Source organism: Ictidomys tridecemlineatus, chromosome 13 (genome assembly GCF_052094955.1).
Source record: "Ictidomys tridecemlineatus isolate mIctTri1 chromosome 13, mIctTri1.hap1, whole genome shotgun sequence".
NCBI classification, from domain to species: Eukaryota; Metazoa; Chordata; class Mammalia; order Rodentia; family Sciuridae; genus Ictidomys; species Ictidomys tridecemlineatus.
In genome coordinates, this window is record NC_135489.1 from 46,643,813 (window position 1) to 46,658,149 (window position 14,337).

Below are 14,337 nucleotides of genomic sequence, written 5' to 3' on the forward strand. Positions count from 1 at the left end.
CCCAAGTATTTTATTTTTTTGAGGATATTGTGAATGGAGTGTTTTTCCTCATTTCCATTTCAGAAGTTTTGTCGCTGATATACAGAAATGCCTTTGATTTATGCGTGTTGATTTTTATATCCTGCCACTTTGCTGAATTCATTTATTAGTTCTAGTAGTTTTTTTGTAGACCCTTTTGGGTCTTCTAGGTATAGAATCATGTCATCCGCAAATAGTGATAATTTAAGTTCTTTTTTTCCTATTTTTATGCCTTTAATTTCTTTCGTCTGTTTAATTGCTCTGGCCAGTGTTTCGAGAACTATATTGAATAGAATGGTGATAGAGGGCATTCCTGTCTTGTTCCAGATTTTAGAGGGAATGCCTTCAATTTTTCTCCATTCAGAATGATGCTAGCCTGAGGCTTAGCATAGATAGCTTTTACAATGTCGAGGAAAGTTCCTGTTATCCCTAGTTTTTCTAATGTTTTGAACATAAAGGGATGCTGTACTTTGTCGAATGCTTTTTCTGCGTCTATCCAGATGATCATATGGTCTTTAATTCTATTGATGTGGTGAATAACATTTATTGATTTCCATATATTGAACCATCCTTGCATCCCAGGGATAAATTCTATTTGATCATGGTGCACAATTTTTTTGATGTGCCTTTGTATCCAATTCGCCAGAATTTTATTGAGGATTTTTGCATCTAGCTTCATCAGAGATATTGGTCTGTAGTTTTCTTTCTTTGAGGTGTCTTTGTCTGGTTTCGGAATCAGGGTGATGTTGGCCTCACAGAATGAATTTGGCAGAGCTCCCTCTTTTTCTATTTCCTGAAATAACTTGAAAAGTATTGGTATTAATTCTTCTTTAAAGGTTTTGTAAAACTCCGCTGTATACCCATCCGGTCCTGGGCTTTTCTTGGTTGGTAGTCTTTTGATTGCTTCTTCTATTTCATCCTTTGATACTGGTCTGTTTAAATTGTGTGTATCCTTCTGACTCAGTCTGGGCAAATCATATGACTTAAGAAATTTATCGATGTCTTCACTATCTTCTATTTTATTGGAGTATAGGTTTTCAAAATAATTTCTAATTGTCTTCTGTATTTCTGTAGCATCTGTTGTGATATTGCCTTTTTCATCCCATATGTTAGTAATTTGAGTTCTCTCTCTTCTTGTCTTTATTAGCATGGATAAGGGTCTGTCAATCTTATTTATCTTTTTGAAGAATCAACTTTTAGTTTTGTTAATTTTTTCAATAGTTTCTTTTGTTTCAATTTCGTTGATTTCCGCTCTGATTTTAATTATTTCTTGCCTTCTGCTACATTTGCTGTTGTTTTGCTCTTCCTTTTCTAGGGCTTTGAGATGAAGTGTGAGCGCATTTATTCATTGGTTTTTCCTTTTTTTGAGGAATGACCTCCAGGCAATGAATTTCCCTCTTAAAACTGCTTTCATTGTGTTCCATAGATTCCTATATATTGTGTCTGTATTTTCATTTATCTCTAAGAATTTTTTGATTTCCTCCTTTATGTCTTCTGTAACCCATTGATCGTTCAGTAACATATTGTTCATTTTCCATGTGATGTAGGATTTTTCCTTCCTTCTTTTATCATTGATTTCCAGTTTCATTCCATTATGATCAGATAAAATGCATGGTATTATCTCCACCCCTTTATATTTACTGAGGGTTGCCCTATGGCATAATATATGGTCTATTTTTGAGAAAGATTGATGTGCTGCTGAGAAAAAAGTATATCCACTTGATGATGGTTGATATATTCTATATATGTCAGTTAAGTCTAGGTTATTGATTGTGATATTGAGTTCTATAGTTTCTTTATTCAACTTTTGTTTGGAGGATCTGTCCAGTGGTGAGAGAGGTGTGTTGAAGTCACCCATAATTATTGTGTTGTGGTCTATTTGATTCTTGAACTTGAGGAGAATTTGTTTTATGAAAGTCACAGCACCATTACTTGGTGTATAAATATTGATCATTGTTATGTCTTGTTGGTGAATTGTTACTTTTAACAGTATATAATGTCCTTCCTTATCCCTTTTGATTAACTTAGTCTTGAAGTCGATTTTATTCGATATGAGGATGGCCACCCCTGCTTGCTTACGAGGACCGTATGCATGGTATATTTTTTCCCAACCTTTCACCTTCAGCCTGTGTATGTCTTTTCCAATCAGATGTGTCTCCTGGAGACAATATATTGTTGGATTTGTTTTTTTAATCCATGTTACCAGCCTATGTCACTTTATTGGAGAGTTTAAGCCATTAACGTTTAGAGTTACTATTGATATATGGTTTGTACTGCCAGCCATGTTTGATTATTTATCTTTTTTTAAAATTTAGTTTGTTTCTCCATGATTAGCTTTCCCCTCCACCCTCTGTCATCACTGAGGCACTTCCCACTGATGGTTTTGGTTGTTGTTTTTCATTTTTTCCTCGTGCAGTGTTTTGCTCAAGACACTTTGCAATGCTGGTTGTCTGGCTGCAAATCCTTTTAGCTTTTGTTTATCATGAAAGATTTTTATTTCCTTGTCATACCTGAAGCTTAAATTTGCTGGATACAGAATTCTTGCTTGGAGTCCATTGTCTTTCAGTGTTTGAAATACGTTGTTCCAGGATCTTCTCGCTTTCAGCGTCTATGATGAAAAAATCTATTGTTAACCTTATTGGTTTACCCTTGAATGTAATCTGCCTCCTTTCTTTTGTAGCTTTTAATATTTTCTTTTTGTTCTGTATAGTGGATATCTTCATAACAATGTGTCTTGGCGTTGGTCTACTGTGATTTTTTGTGCTCGATGTCCTGTATGCATCTACAATTTGTATATCCATTTCCTTTTTTATTTCTGGAAAGTTTTCTGTAATTATTTCATTTAGCAGGTTACTCATTCCCTTGGTTTGAATCTCTGTACCTTCCTTTATCCCGCTGACTCGTAAGTTTGGTTTTTTTATGTTATCCCATATCTCTTGGATGTTTTTCTCGTGATTTTTAACCAGCCTTTCTGAGTTGGCTATACTCTTTTCAAGATGATATATTTTGTTTTAATTATCTGATGTTCTGGCTTCTACTTGCTCCACTCTGTTAGTGATACTCTCAATTGAGTTTTTAATTTGGTTTATTGTTTCCTTCATTTCTAGAATTATTGTTTGATTTTTTTTATAATCTCTGTCTCCTGATAAAGATGCTTAACTTCTTCTTTTATCTGTTTATGTAATTCATTTTCAATGTGTTCTTTCACTGTTTGAATTTGCTGTCTCGTACCCTCTTTAAGGTTCCATTCCATCTGTCTAAGGTATTCCTTGAGTTCTTTATATGACCATTTTCTGATGACTCTAGGTCCTCCTGAATATTTATGCTGTCCTTCATTGTTTGTACTCCTTTTCTTCCTTGCTTTTTTAATGCTGCTCATGTTACTTCTTGTTCTGTTTGACTGCTGAGTTACTGTTTACTCTTATGAATTTATTTGATGCTTGGGAGGAAAGATATTAGAAGGGAAGGGAAGAAGTCACTAAAGAGAATGAGAGTAGGCAGGTAGAATTCAAGGAAGGGGGAATAAGAAAATTGAAAAGAAATAAAAAGACAAAAGAGAAAAAAATGAAAATAAAGAAAAAAAGAAAAAAATTAAAAAAATAATGATAATAAAAAAATGAAAATTAAAATTAAAAAAAATAATAAAATGAAAAAATTTTAAAAAATTAAAAACATTAAAAAAGTTAAAGAACAACAACAACAAATAAATGAAAATAAAAGAAAAAACCCAAATTAAAAAAAAATAATAATAATAAATGCAGTCATAGAGTTCGATTAACTTCTCTTCCAGTAGGTGGAGCTGTGCCCACTGGGCCAAGCTTCTCCTCTCACTAGATGGGAACCAATCACTGTGCAGCAGCTCTTCCTCCCAGACTGGGCGGGTCTCCAATCCTGAGTGTCTAGGACCTTCTCTTGTGTTTCCTCAAGCCAGGCCCCGCTCACCTGTGATGCTCACCACAATACTGGCTACACGCCAGGTCTGCTGCTCCTGGGAGCCCTGTTTTCATGAACCCCTGGGCACACTCTCCCTCAGACTCTAAGTTTGTAGAGCTTGGGGATGAGAACCCCCAGCGAATTTGCTTGCTCTCCGGTAGCCACACCCTTGGTAGCTGGTGCAAGAGACCTCAGTTGTCAGCACTGGTGGGAGCGGTAGCCAGTAGTCCCGGGCCGCGAGTCCTGTGCCACTCCTGATTCCCTGAGTCTGGCTATCGCACTCACGGGAGAGCTGGGAGGGGCCCTTAAGGTTTCCCCGCTGTGTGGAGAGGAATGGCTAGGGGATTACACACCTGTCGCCGCTGGTTTCAATGAAGTTATCTCCCCCGCCCGTGACGTCAGTTCTCTGCCATGGTGGTATCCCATGCAAATGGTGACTGTTCGTTCCCTTTGCCGGGTGACCAATGCAACGGGTGGGTCCTGTCTCTCCCAAGCCCCGTTTCAATCCTGTGGCCACTGCCTATGAAGGCTAGGTTGGCTTTTACCTCTGTAAGTTCAGAAGGGCCGACCAGTTATTTCAGCGGGATCGTTAGTGCTGAGTCATGAGAAGCAGGCGAACCGGAGCTTGAATGCAGCCAATCCGGGCTCGGTGTGTGTTCTGAGAGGCCCAGACTGTTCATCCCAGATCCATGTCAGCTCAGCATTGCCTAGTGATCCTGAGCAAACAGCATTTAGACAGTTTATGACTCCCTATGCCCGCGCAGCTGAAGAGGTCAGAGACTTGATCTCTCTGCGCCCGCCGCCATGTTGGATCTGATTCCTACTGTGAATACTAATTAAAATTGAATAAACTTTCCAGAATATCTTCAAGGAGAAAATAATTTAAAAATTTTAAATGTCATTGTCTTCATCTTCCTTCTATTTAGTTAAAGGAAATACTATATTGCTATAAATTCTATTTCTTACTCTACTGGTAGTTCATATTTACAGACCACCATAACTTAAGATAATGAAAAACTGCCTTTTGAAATACTGACCACTAGAAATATAAAACAAATCCTTAACAAATGACAATGACATTTCAGGCATTACCCTAAGACTCTCTACAATATTAGCAATTATTAAACTAAAATCTTTGTCCTTTCATATCTCTTTATTCATCCAGTAAAATAATTTATTGAGGAAGACAGACTTTAAGTAATCATTTACTATAGTTTTTCTGTTTTAAAATTACTTCTGTCCTTGAACAAGGTAGCATAGATTTTGATCACAAAAGATTGTTTTGATTTTTCTAAATATATTTGAATTTATTAAGAGAAATACATTAAAGAGAGAGTTCAGTTAAAAAAATAAAGCTAGTTCCAATTTAACACTGCTTGTTATAACAAGTTTTAACTATCATATAGTAATTTATTTTAGATGTATCATTTATCATTATATTCCCAAACAATTCAGCATTTATAATAAATTTTCTTACTGCCAAAAAGCATCTCCCCAATTATATTTTTGTTCTTCCTACTCTTCTCTTTATCAAAACAAAAGCTATATCCCTTATACTCTACTTCTGAGAATCTAGAATGGATCACTCTATGAAGGCAATCACCAATACTTTTCATATTTACAAATCCAGTTCCTCTTTGATCTAGGAATTCTCTTCTGAGAATCTGACAGTTACTCTTGCAAATACAGGAAATGAAATGTATTCATTGAAGTATTCTTTTTCTTCTAACATTCAAAGACTGGAAACAACACAAATGTTCATTTTTAGAATATTGACTTGTAAATGAGGGTAAATCCACAAAATGGAATACATCCTAGTTGTAGAAGATGAGAAGAATTAATACTGGATAGGAATTAGGAAGAGAGCAGGTCTCCTCAGTGCATTTAGTGTTTTAGATGTGCCTTATCACCACCAGCTTGATCCAGTTCTAGTGTGACTGAGGCATCAGATGAAAGGCCTCTTTATTGGGCAGCAGCCTCTTGGTTTCTATGACACTAGGACTAGCCCTGACTGTGTTGGCCTCACTGTCCCAAGGCCAAGTTCCTCCAATGGAGCTTCTCGGGGACTGTGGAGCACCTATTTACCCACTTTGTTTTTGAGGATGTTGCACTGGTAAGAAAAAAGCAGGCACACTTTCTTCTAAATGGCTGGACTATTAGCATAACAATTCATTTCTGATTATGTCTTTAGAATGTGTTCCAGCTGACCTTTTTTGAATATATTAATAAATGTTTTTAAGTTTACCACTCCTGAGAAGGGAGAGGCATGATGAAACTTCAGAAGAGATATTGAAATCTGTGAACTCTTACTCTTTGGGAACTAGCATTACTTGAGATTCAACATTCTTACCTAAATGACATGCCGAAATCCAAATCCTTCTTTCCAGGCTGGGAAAACATTCAGTGATGCAATAGGCTATGGAGTTGCCTTAGTTTTGGGAAATATATGAAGTGTTAAAATAGCTAGGACCCTAGGGATGGTGATGCACTGGGCCAGCTGTGGACCAAGACTTATTCAAGTCTCCTGACTTTGGGATACTTGGTTTCTCAATATGAACAATGTGGAAGATAGTGATTTTCTGCAAGCTCATTTCCCAAACCAGCTGGGTTTGTACATACTATTTGATACTTTTTTTTTTCATTTTTTTCAAGTATGTTCGTAATTGCTCTTTGAAACATTTTTTATTATTATGCTTTAAAATTCTTATCAGCTAATTCCAACATCTGGGACATCTCAAGGTTGGCCTATATAGACTGTCTTTTCTCATTCAAATTGAGATTTTCCTTGTTCTTGGTATGATGAGTTACTTTTGTTTGTATCCTAGACATTTGGGGCATTATGTTATAAAATTCTGGATCTTATTTAAATCTTTTTTTTTTTTTTTTTTAGCAGGCTTCTCCTGATTCCCCACAAGGAGGCTCTGTCTTGTTCTATTCTTACTGCCAAGTGGGGATGGAAGTCCAATTTGCCTTTTAGCCTCCTTTAACACTTGGAGGCAGATTTTTTTTTCTCCTGCTGGAGGTGGATGAGGAACAGGCTCCTCACTAGGCCACTGCTGACACCACACTGGCTAGCTAGGGAAGAAGCATCTTGTGATTGACACTGAGGAGAACAGGGAACTCACTGTCCTTGAGAGGTGATAAAAGTCCTGGCTTTCCACCCAGCCTCCTCTGATTGTACCATAGCAAGGAGAGTGAGGTGTTGGAACCACTACAGGAACAATCTACTGTCATAATATATCTAGTTCTCATCCTTGTTTTTACTTTAAAAATCATTTTACACATACATTAAAAAAGAGTATAATGAACTTCTTATATTTTGACAATCTATTTTCATCTGTCTCCCCAAGCTTTCTTTTTCTTATTTATCTATTTTATAGCAAATCTCAAAAATTATTTAGCAATATGCACTACATATGGAATTTAAATTTTTCATAATCTCAATTCCATTATCATTCTTAACAATAATCTTTCCTTAGTATTTGATATCAATCTTCATTTGAATGTTCTTGATTGTCAAAAAAAAAGCCTACTTTATAATTCACTTTTAAAATTGTAGCTCTGGTTTGAAAAGCAAACAAACAACGTAACATACATTTCCCTCTTGGTAATTTTTGATAATCAAATTCTGTAAAAAAGACATCTAAATTTGTTGTCTAATTCTTTACGTCCTGTTTTCTCTTTAATCTACTTTGATTAGGATTTTATCTTCCTAAGTTCACTAGAATCACTCAACATCAACTATGACTGCTATGTTTTCATATTCAGTGGTTCTTTTAGTGTTTACTCAGCTCTTAAGCAGTTGAAAAAACTGATGTTTTCCTCCTTCTGGAATACTTTTCATCACTTGGTTTCTGGGAAATTATGTTCAACTTCTTTTTCTGTTTAACTTGTATTCTTACCTTCTTGATCTCCAATTTTTGAAATACTCTAAGAAATGCTTAGGTTTTTTTTTGAGTACATGCATGTCTTTCTGAGATGATATTTAATTTTTTCACATTTATCCTAATGTTTCTCCTGATCTCTAAGCTATGTGTCAAATTAGTATATTCATTGTCTTCTTTTGGGTTGTCTAATAGGCATCTTAAACTTAACAACTTCAAGTTTTGACTCTAAATCAGACTGTGCTCCTCCTCAAGTTTTCCTCATATCAGTAAAGGGCACAAAAACAGTGAAAGGAAAGAGAGCAATGTATTCACTTGGTTCTGTAAACTAGGGTTGTCAGTAGAGGACTCTCCAAAGAGGTGATATTTGGGCAAAAATAGAATGATGAGATGGATCCATTCAGGAACCAACTAGGCTAAAAACTGAGAGAAGGAAGGAGTGGAGGAGAGAATGGGGAGGAGAGAGGGAGGGAGAGAGAGAGAGAGAGAGAGAGAGAGAGAGAGAGAGACAGAGACAGAGAGACAGAGACAGAGAGATCATACTCAGAGAATCAATCTTTCTTTTCGTATCCCTACATCTGATCTATCAACACATCCTATGAAATGAATCCAAAATCTGATCAATCTTCATTACTTCCATCACTCCTACCTTTTTCCAAATTATCATCATTTTTCTGCAGGACCACTGCAGTAGTTTTCCAAGTAATCTACCTTAGGAAAAGGACCTGTTTTATTTACTGATGTGCACCCTGTGCTTGCAATAAATCCTGACTGATATCAATGCTAAGTAAATTACTAGTGAATAAATGAAAGATTTCTCTACTTTCATGAGCTAGAATGATCTTTTATTAAGGCTCAAGGCAATTAGGCTCAATAAATTCCCTTTAGTGGCCTTGTATCTTTTCTTTCTTTCTTTCTTTGGTGCTAGGGCTTGAACCCAGGGCTTTATGCATGCAAGGCAAGCATTCTACCAACTGAGCTATATCCCCAGTGACGTTTTTCTTGATCCTTCTATTCCAGCCACACTTGTTTCCTTCATGTACCCCAAATATGCCAAGCATACTCCTATCTCATGGCTACACAGGCTTATTCCTTCCAACTGGGGCATTCTTTCTCCAGACGTCACCTGGTTGACTCCATCTTCTTCTAATTTCTGCTCAAATACTTTCCTCACAGACTAGCCTTCCCTGACAACTTTAGAATGTCAACTTCACTCATTACTCTTTCTTTTGACTATGAATTTTTTCTTTAGAACCTTTATATCACTGCAGGACATTTATTATTGATTTACATCTTTATTGCCTAGTATATTCATTCAATCCTTGAGGCATCCATTTATGCAACTTGAGCTGAAGAATAATGCTGAATGAAAATATGTATTTATTCAATGATTATAACCTTCTTATCTTGAAGAGGAAAACATTGAGAATCATAGAGATGAGGTTGCTTGCTAATTTAGTGATAGACCTGGGACTCTGCTTCTGTCCTTTGGCATCCCAGTCCAGATCAAATTTGTCTACAAGACACTGTCACAAGGCTCTAAAAAACTTCTACTGATCCCGTTCCCTGCCCATTACAAATGCAGAGCTTACTGTATGTTTTTCTCATCTTTCACAATAATTTAAGCTGGCTGGCACTTCCCAGGATTTCCCAAAGGGGAGAGGAGGAGCAGAACACCTCTGCTGGCTTCTCCTTTGAAATGGAGACTTTGCAACGTCAGCTGCTGTGCCATTGTTGGACAACAATATGTGTCTCAGAGGCAAGGAAAAGTTCCCACACTCAGTGCTCACCAGACGCCTGGCTGGTAAGCCCTGGTCTCCCCATTACTCCTGGGTTCCTTGTTTCTTTTTCCTCTTTCTTTGTTATGTCATCTATTCATGACTGGGGCAAGATGCCATGCTATTCTTTCTTAACTCTGGATTGGTTTGTTATTAGCTATTCTCCTTGGGTGCCCTATTCATAAAAACCTAACCACCCCCAGTTGCAGTAGGTGAACTACGTGGAAAAGTTCAAGGCACATTTTTCCTGCTTGGTTTGTACGTTTCCTGTGATTCAGCAATCTTCAGAGGGAGCTCTTCATCATATTAACCATCATGGCCTGTATCTGTGGGTTCAAGGAGGCTAACTCCACTCCAAATATTGTGGATGTTCTCAGGGAATACTAAAGCTAAGTTACAGCAAAAGTCTGTTGCAGCAAAGTTAGTCTTTGTTGTGCATTTGACTGGCCAATCTATGATTCTAAGAGTTCTAAAAATGGAAATGTTCTCATGGTAAAAGCAAGTTGATAGAGAAGGTTCAATACATGGTGCTCAGGTCACTTAAAGTTAAACTTTAATTTTTCTCCAGGTGTCCTTCTTCTTTGCTCCACTAAGTTACCCTTCTTTCTGGACATCAGTTTCCCCAACCCATAAGAGGAGTTAAGGGTAGCAACCAGCCTGATAAAATCTGGTGTTTTGTATTGTGCTTTTAGCTATTTTTAGTAAGGAGCTAAATCTAGGCAGAGCACCCTTTCATCTGCAGAGCTTAAGTGCAGGATGTTGGGAAGCAGGACTCTGTTTACAATGTGCTGGTTCTTTTGCTTGTGAAGTTAACATACTCCCCCCGCCCCCAGTTCAGAAGTTATATACTGACAATCACTAACTTATAATGGTTTGGTTTATAGTTTTTCAACTTTATGATGGTGCAAAAGCAGAATGCATTCACTTGAAACCATATTTTGAATTTTGGATGTTAATATTTTCCTGGGTCTGGAGATGCCACTTGACCATGAAGGTAAACACCTGAAACTGTACAGTGAACTGTCTTGCTAAGCTATGATGTTCAGTAGGTTAAGGATATTAAATGGATTTTCAATTTGTGGTAATTTCAATTTACGGTCGATTTGTTGAGATAAATCGAGGAGCATCTATATTTGTGTGTACACTTTGTGTGTGTGAATGAACTGAGTCCTGAAAAGCCTTTTGAAATATTATCAGATAAAATGGAAACAGTGCATTATTACATCTTAAATTTACAAATTGTCTTATCTTTTTAAAATTTTAACTGATGCATAAAATTGTCCATGTGTATGTGCTACCATGTAATGTTTTGATACAAGTATACATTGTGTAACATCCAAATTAGGGTAAACATAATAATTTCCTCCAACAATTGTTATTTTGTTGTGCTGAAAACATTAAAAATGCTTTCCCCGGGCTATTAAAGAAAATAAAGTGTATCAGATTAAGTATTTTAGTCTGTAAGTATTTTAGTATTATATCTTAAATTTAAAGGTTAAGAGCACAGAATATGTGCTTTGGAGTCAGACACCTGGATTTAAACTCCTACTGTACTTCTTGCATAAATTTTCTGATTTAGAAGTTTCTTTTCCTTTTTGGTCCTTTATTTTCTTATATGCAAAATAAAGTTACTAGTATTAGCAACTTCATGGAGTAAGCATGAAGGTTATATAATGTATATGTATATAAAATGTGTAAATGCTTAGTATTGTTCTGATAGATGGTAAGTGTTCACTAAATATTATCTGTAATTGTAATTATTAATGTAATACATAATGCCATAGAATCATAGAAAAATAGAATTGGTGTTTTCTAATATATCCCCTTTTCTTAGAATTTGATTAGCGCTCCCTATCTCTAATTTCACACCTTCCCCAAAACAAACCTCTTCAAATACAATATGTTCACAGTGGTCTTTTGAAATAAATCTCTTCATTGTTCTTTTTTATGGAACTCTTTTCCTGGAATTTCCTTTTTCTGGAACTCTTTTCCTAGAGAATCTTAGGAGAATCTACTATATCTTTTATTTCTCCCCTAGTTCAAGCTATTTCTGAGGATTCGGGAAGGGGAAAAGTCATTGTATGGGATTTATTCTCCCCTGTATCCTTGTAAATAAATTAACTCCATCTAAAATGCCCATGATGGGCACTGGGACAGCAAAAGAAGTAGGAAAGAAGGCGGAGGGGAAAAGGAATATGAAAATAATAGTTTACAGGGTAGGACTGAATTTGGCCACAGGTAATAAATTCTATATAACAGTGGCTCAAACAAGATAAATCCTTACTTATTTGATGGGGAAAATGTTCTCAAGAAGGTGGGCTGGTGTTAGTGTAGAACTCTTTGGTCTTCTGTGACTAGATTCTACCATACTTTCTTTCTGTTGTCCTTGATGTGAAAGTTTTGACAATAAGTTTTCCTTAGCGTGACTGCTAGTTTTAGTCTTTATATCCACTTTCTAGGGGCATAATAAAGTAGATAAAATATAGGATCCCAGTTGAATTTGGATTTTAGATAAACAACAACTGATTTTTTACTATTAGTATGTCCCAAACTGCCTAGGATATTTTTATACTAAAAAGAATTGTTATTCATCTGAAATGCAAATTTTGTGAGGCACCTTTATTTTTACTCACTAAATCTAGCAAATTGACACAGTCTAGGCAGACAGGAGGAGGAAGGAGAAAGAGCAGAAGACCAGAGAGTAATCCCTCCCAGTTGAGGAAGGGCCTTCCAACATACATTAGTTAACTGTAGCTGCAAGAGAGAATAAATGCCTAGGAGATTGACATTCTGTTAGTAAGGAAGGGGAGAATAGATACATAAATTTCTGCCAAAGATGGAAATTTGTTCCAGTGCTTTGGTCAGACGGATGAAAAGGATTGAGAATCTCATATCACTTTTAACATATTCTCAACTGGAGACATCTTAGAATTGTCCCTTCAACCTCTCTACCAAGCTAGCAGTGTGTGATGCTACAAACTAAGAGCCTGAGGATATTGTTCATTTTTCTGGAAAACTCTTCAGATCCTTTCTGTATAGGGTAAAATAGAAATTAACTTAAAAATAAAGCATATTAAGGATTGTTTTTGGAATGTCCCTGATTTAGGGGATTGTTGAGGAGGTTTTTTTGGACATACAGTTTTGGGCTTTCTGCTAAATATTGACCCATTCTGTGTAGTCTCATGATCATCTCCTGAGATATAAGTAAGTATAAAAGACAAAAAACAACCTTATAATAGTTTAAAATAAATGAACAAACTTTAATCCAATAAGAAAAAAAGTTTGAGCTTTCTAATCTATATATTCTCTTGTCTCTTGGGATAAGTCAACTAATGAAAAGATTTTATTAAAATAATAAATTTATTTTTAATAAGTAATTTATTACTAACAAGTTATAAGTAAAGTTTTGTTGTTGTTGTTGTTTGTTTGGGATTTTTTTGGTACTGGGGATTGAACCCAGGGGCACTTAAACACTGAGCTGCATCCCCAGCCCTTTTTTGTATTGTATTTAGAACAGATCTCACTGAGTTGCTAAGGGCCTTGCTAAGTTGTTGAGGTTGGCTTTGAACTTGAGATCCTCCTGCCTCAGTCTCCTGAGCTGCTGGGATTACAGGTATGTACCATAGTGCATGGTTTAGTAAAGCATTTTAATGTACCACAAGAAGGAGGTATTTAGTGTGCTCAAAGGCAACCCTAGTCATCAAACAAGAAAGGAAAATAAGTTTATAAAAATGGTATATTTGAGCTCTTAAAAATCTTGTGTGTATAAATGATCAGTTTTTAAAAGAATTCTGGCAATAGGTACAGAACTGATATAGTAGAATGGCATTGAGAACCTCATGTAGTAATGATCTTGGATTTTATCATATATTAGCTATAGGACTAGTTAGCCCTGATGGCATAAGGGTAATCCAGTAGCATCCCTCCATGATGACTGGTGGCCTAGCAATCAAACCACATAAATTGAGCATTGCAGGAGGGAAAGTGTGTAGCTTGAAGGCCTGAAAAATAGTATCTGGCCAGGAAGCCAAGCAGACAGCTTACCTAAACCATTACACCAAAGGGATTAACCAGAGAAATAAACCCAGGTACTTGCCCAGGTACTGGGGCAAGCAGGTTAGAATGAAAGTAGAAAGCGGAGCATCCTATGGGCTTGCTCAAGATCTAACGTAGAGTGATGAGGACTTTTTAATAGTATCCATTGAGGCTTTCCTGTGGATAGAAAGGTGCCGTTATGAGCACTGTGCTAGTTTGGACATGGGCCAAGGAGAAACAGTATGGTGATAAGAAGTATGGTGATCCCTGTTTGCCTGGAACTCAGTCCTGGAATATGGGACTTTCAGAACAAAACTGGGAAATCCTCATCATTCTATGAAGAGTTCAGGTATTTGTAGTCATAGGAAGCCTTTGGCCAGTAGACCTAGGAATGGGGAGGAATAATAACTATAAGAGGTGAGCAGAACCTCAGAGACTGGCCATGTAGGCAGAATTTTTAATTCAATTTAGATCTTTGTAGACTACCCTCAACTGGCACTGTCTGAACACTTCTAGGTGGTTTGTGGTTATTTATTTATTTATTTACTTAAGGTATTTTTATGGTACTGGAGAATTTTTAAAATGGAAAGTTACAAGGAAACAGTCTTATTTTATCTAAGAACAAAATAATCTTCACATGTTTCAGTCCCATCTACTCATATTAAAATTAACCATCCGTGTCATGGACA

The 14,337-nt window shown here is 36.5% G+C and overlaps 1 protein-coding gene across 17 annotated transcripts in view; it reads left to right on the plus strand.

Annotated features, from left to right (window-relative positions):
- LOC144369840 (uncharacterized) overlaps positions 1 to 14,337 on the plus strand; it is a 188,005-nt gene that overhangs the window by 14,014 nt on the left and 159,654 nt on the right. For 9 of the 17 annotated variants that reach the window (XR_013429640.1, XR_013429638.1, XR_013429639.1 and 6 more), the window contains exons 2-3: positions 9,462 to 9,639; positions 10,498 to 10,607. The exons of 2 other annotated variants lie outside the window; for them this stretch is intronic. Coding sequence is in view for 6 of the 15 variants with exons in the window: in XM_078030272.1 (XP_077886398.1) it covers positions 9,582 to 9,639; positions 10,498 to 10,607 (168 nt within the window). In the remaining 9 variants the exon portion in view is untranslated. Of the gene's footprint in view, positions 1 to 9,461; positions 9,640 to 10,497; positions 10,608 to 13,125; positions 13,227 to 14,337 lie in introns of all 17 variants that reach the window. 6 more of the 17 variants (XR_013429643.1, XM_078030280.1, XR_013429644.1 and 3 more) reach the window with 5 other exon arrangements.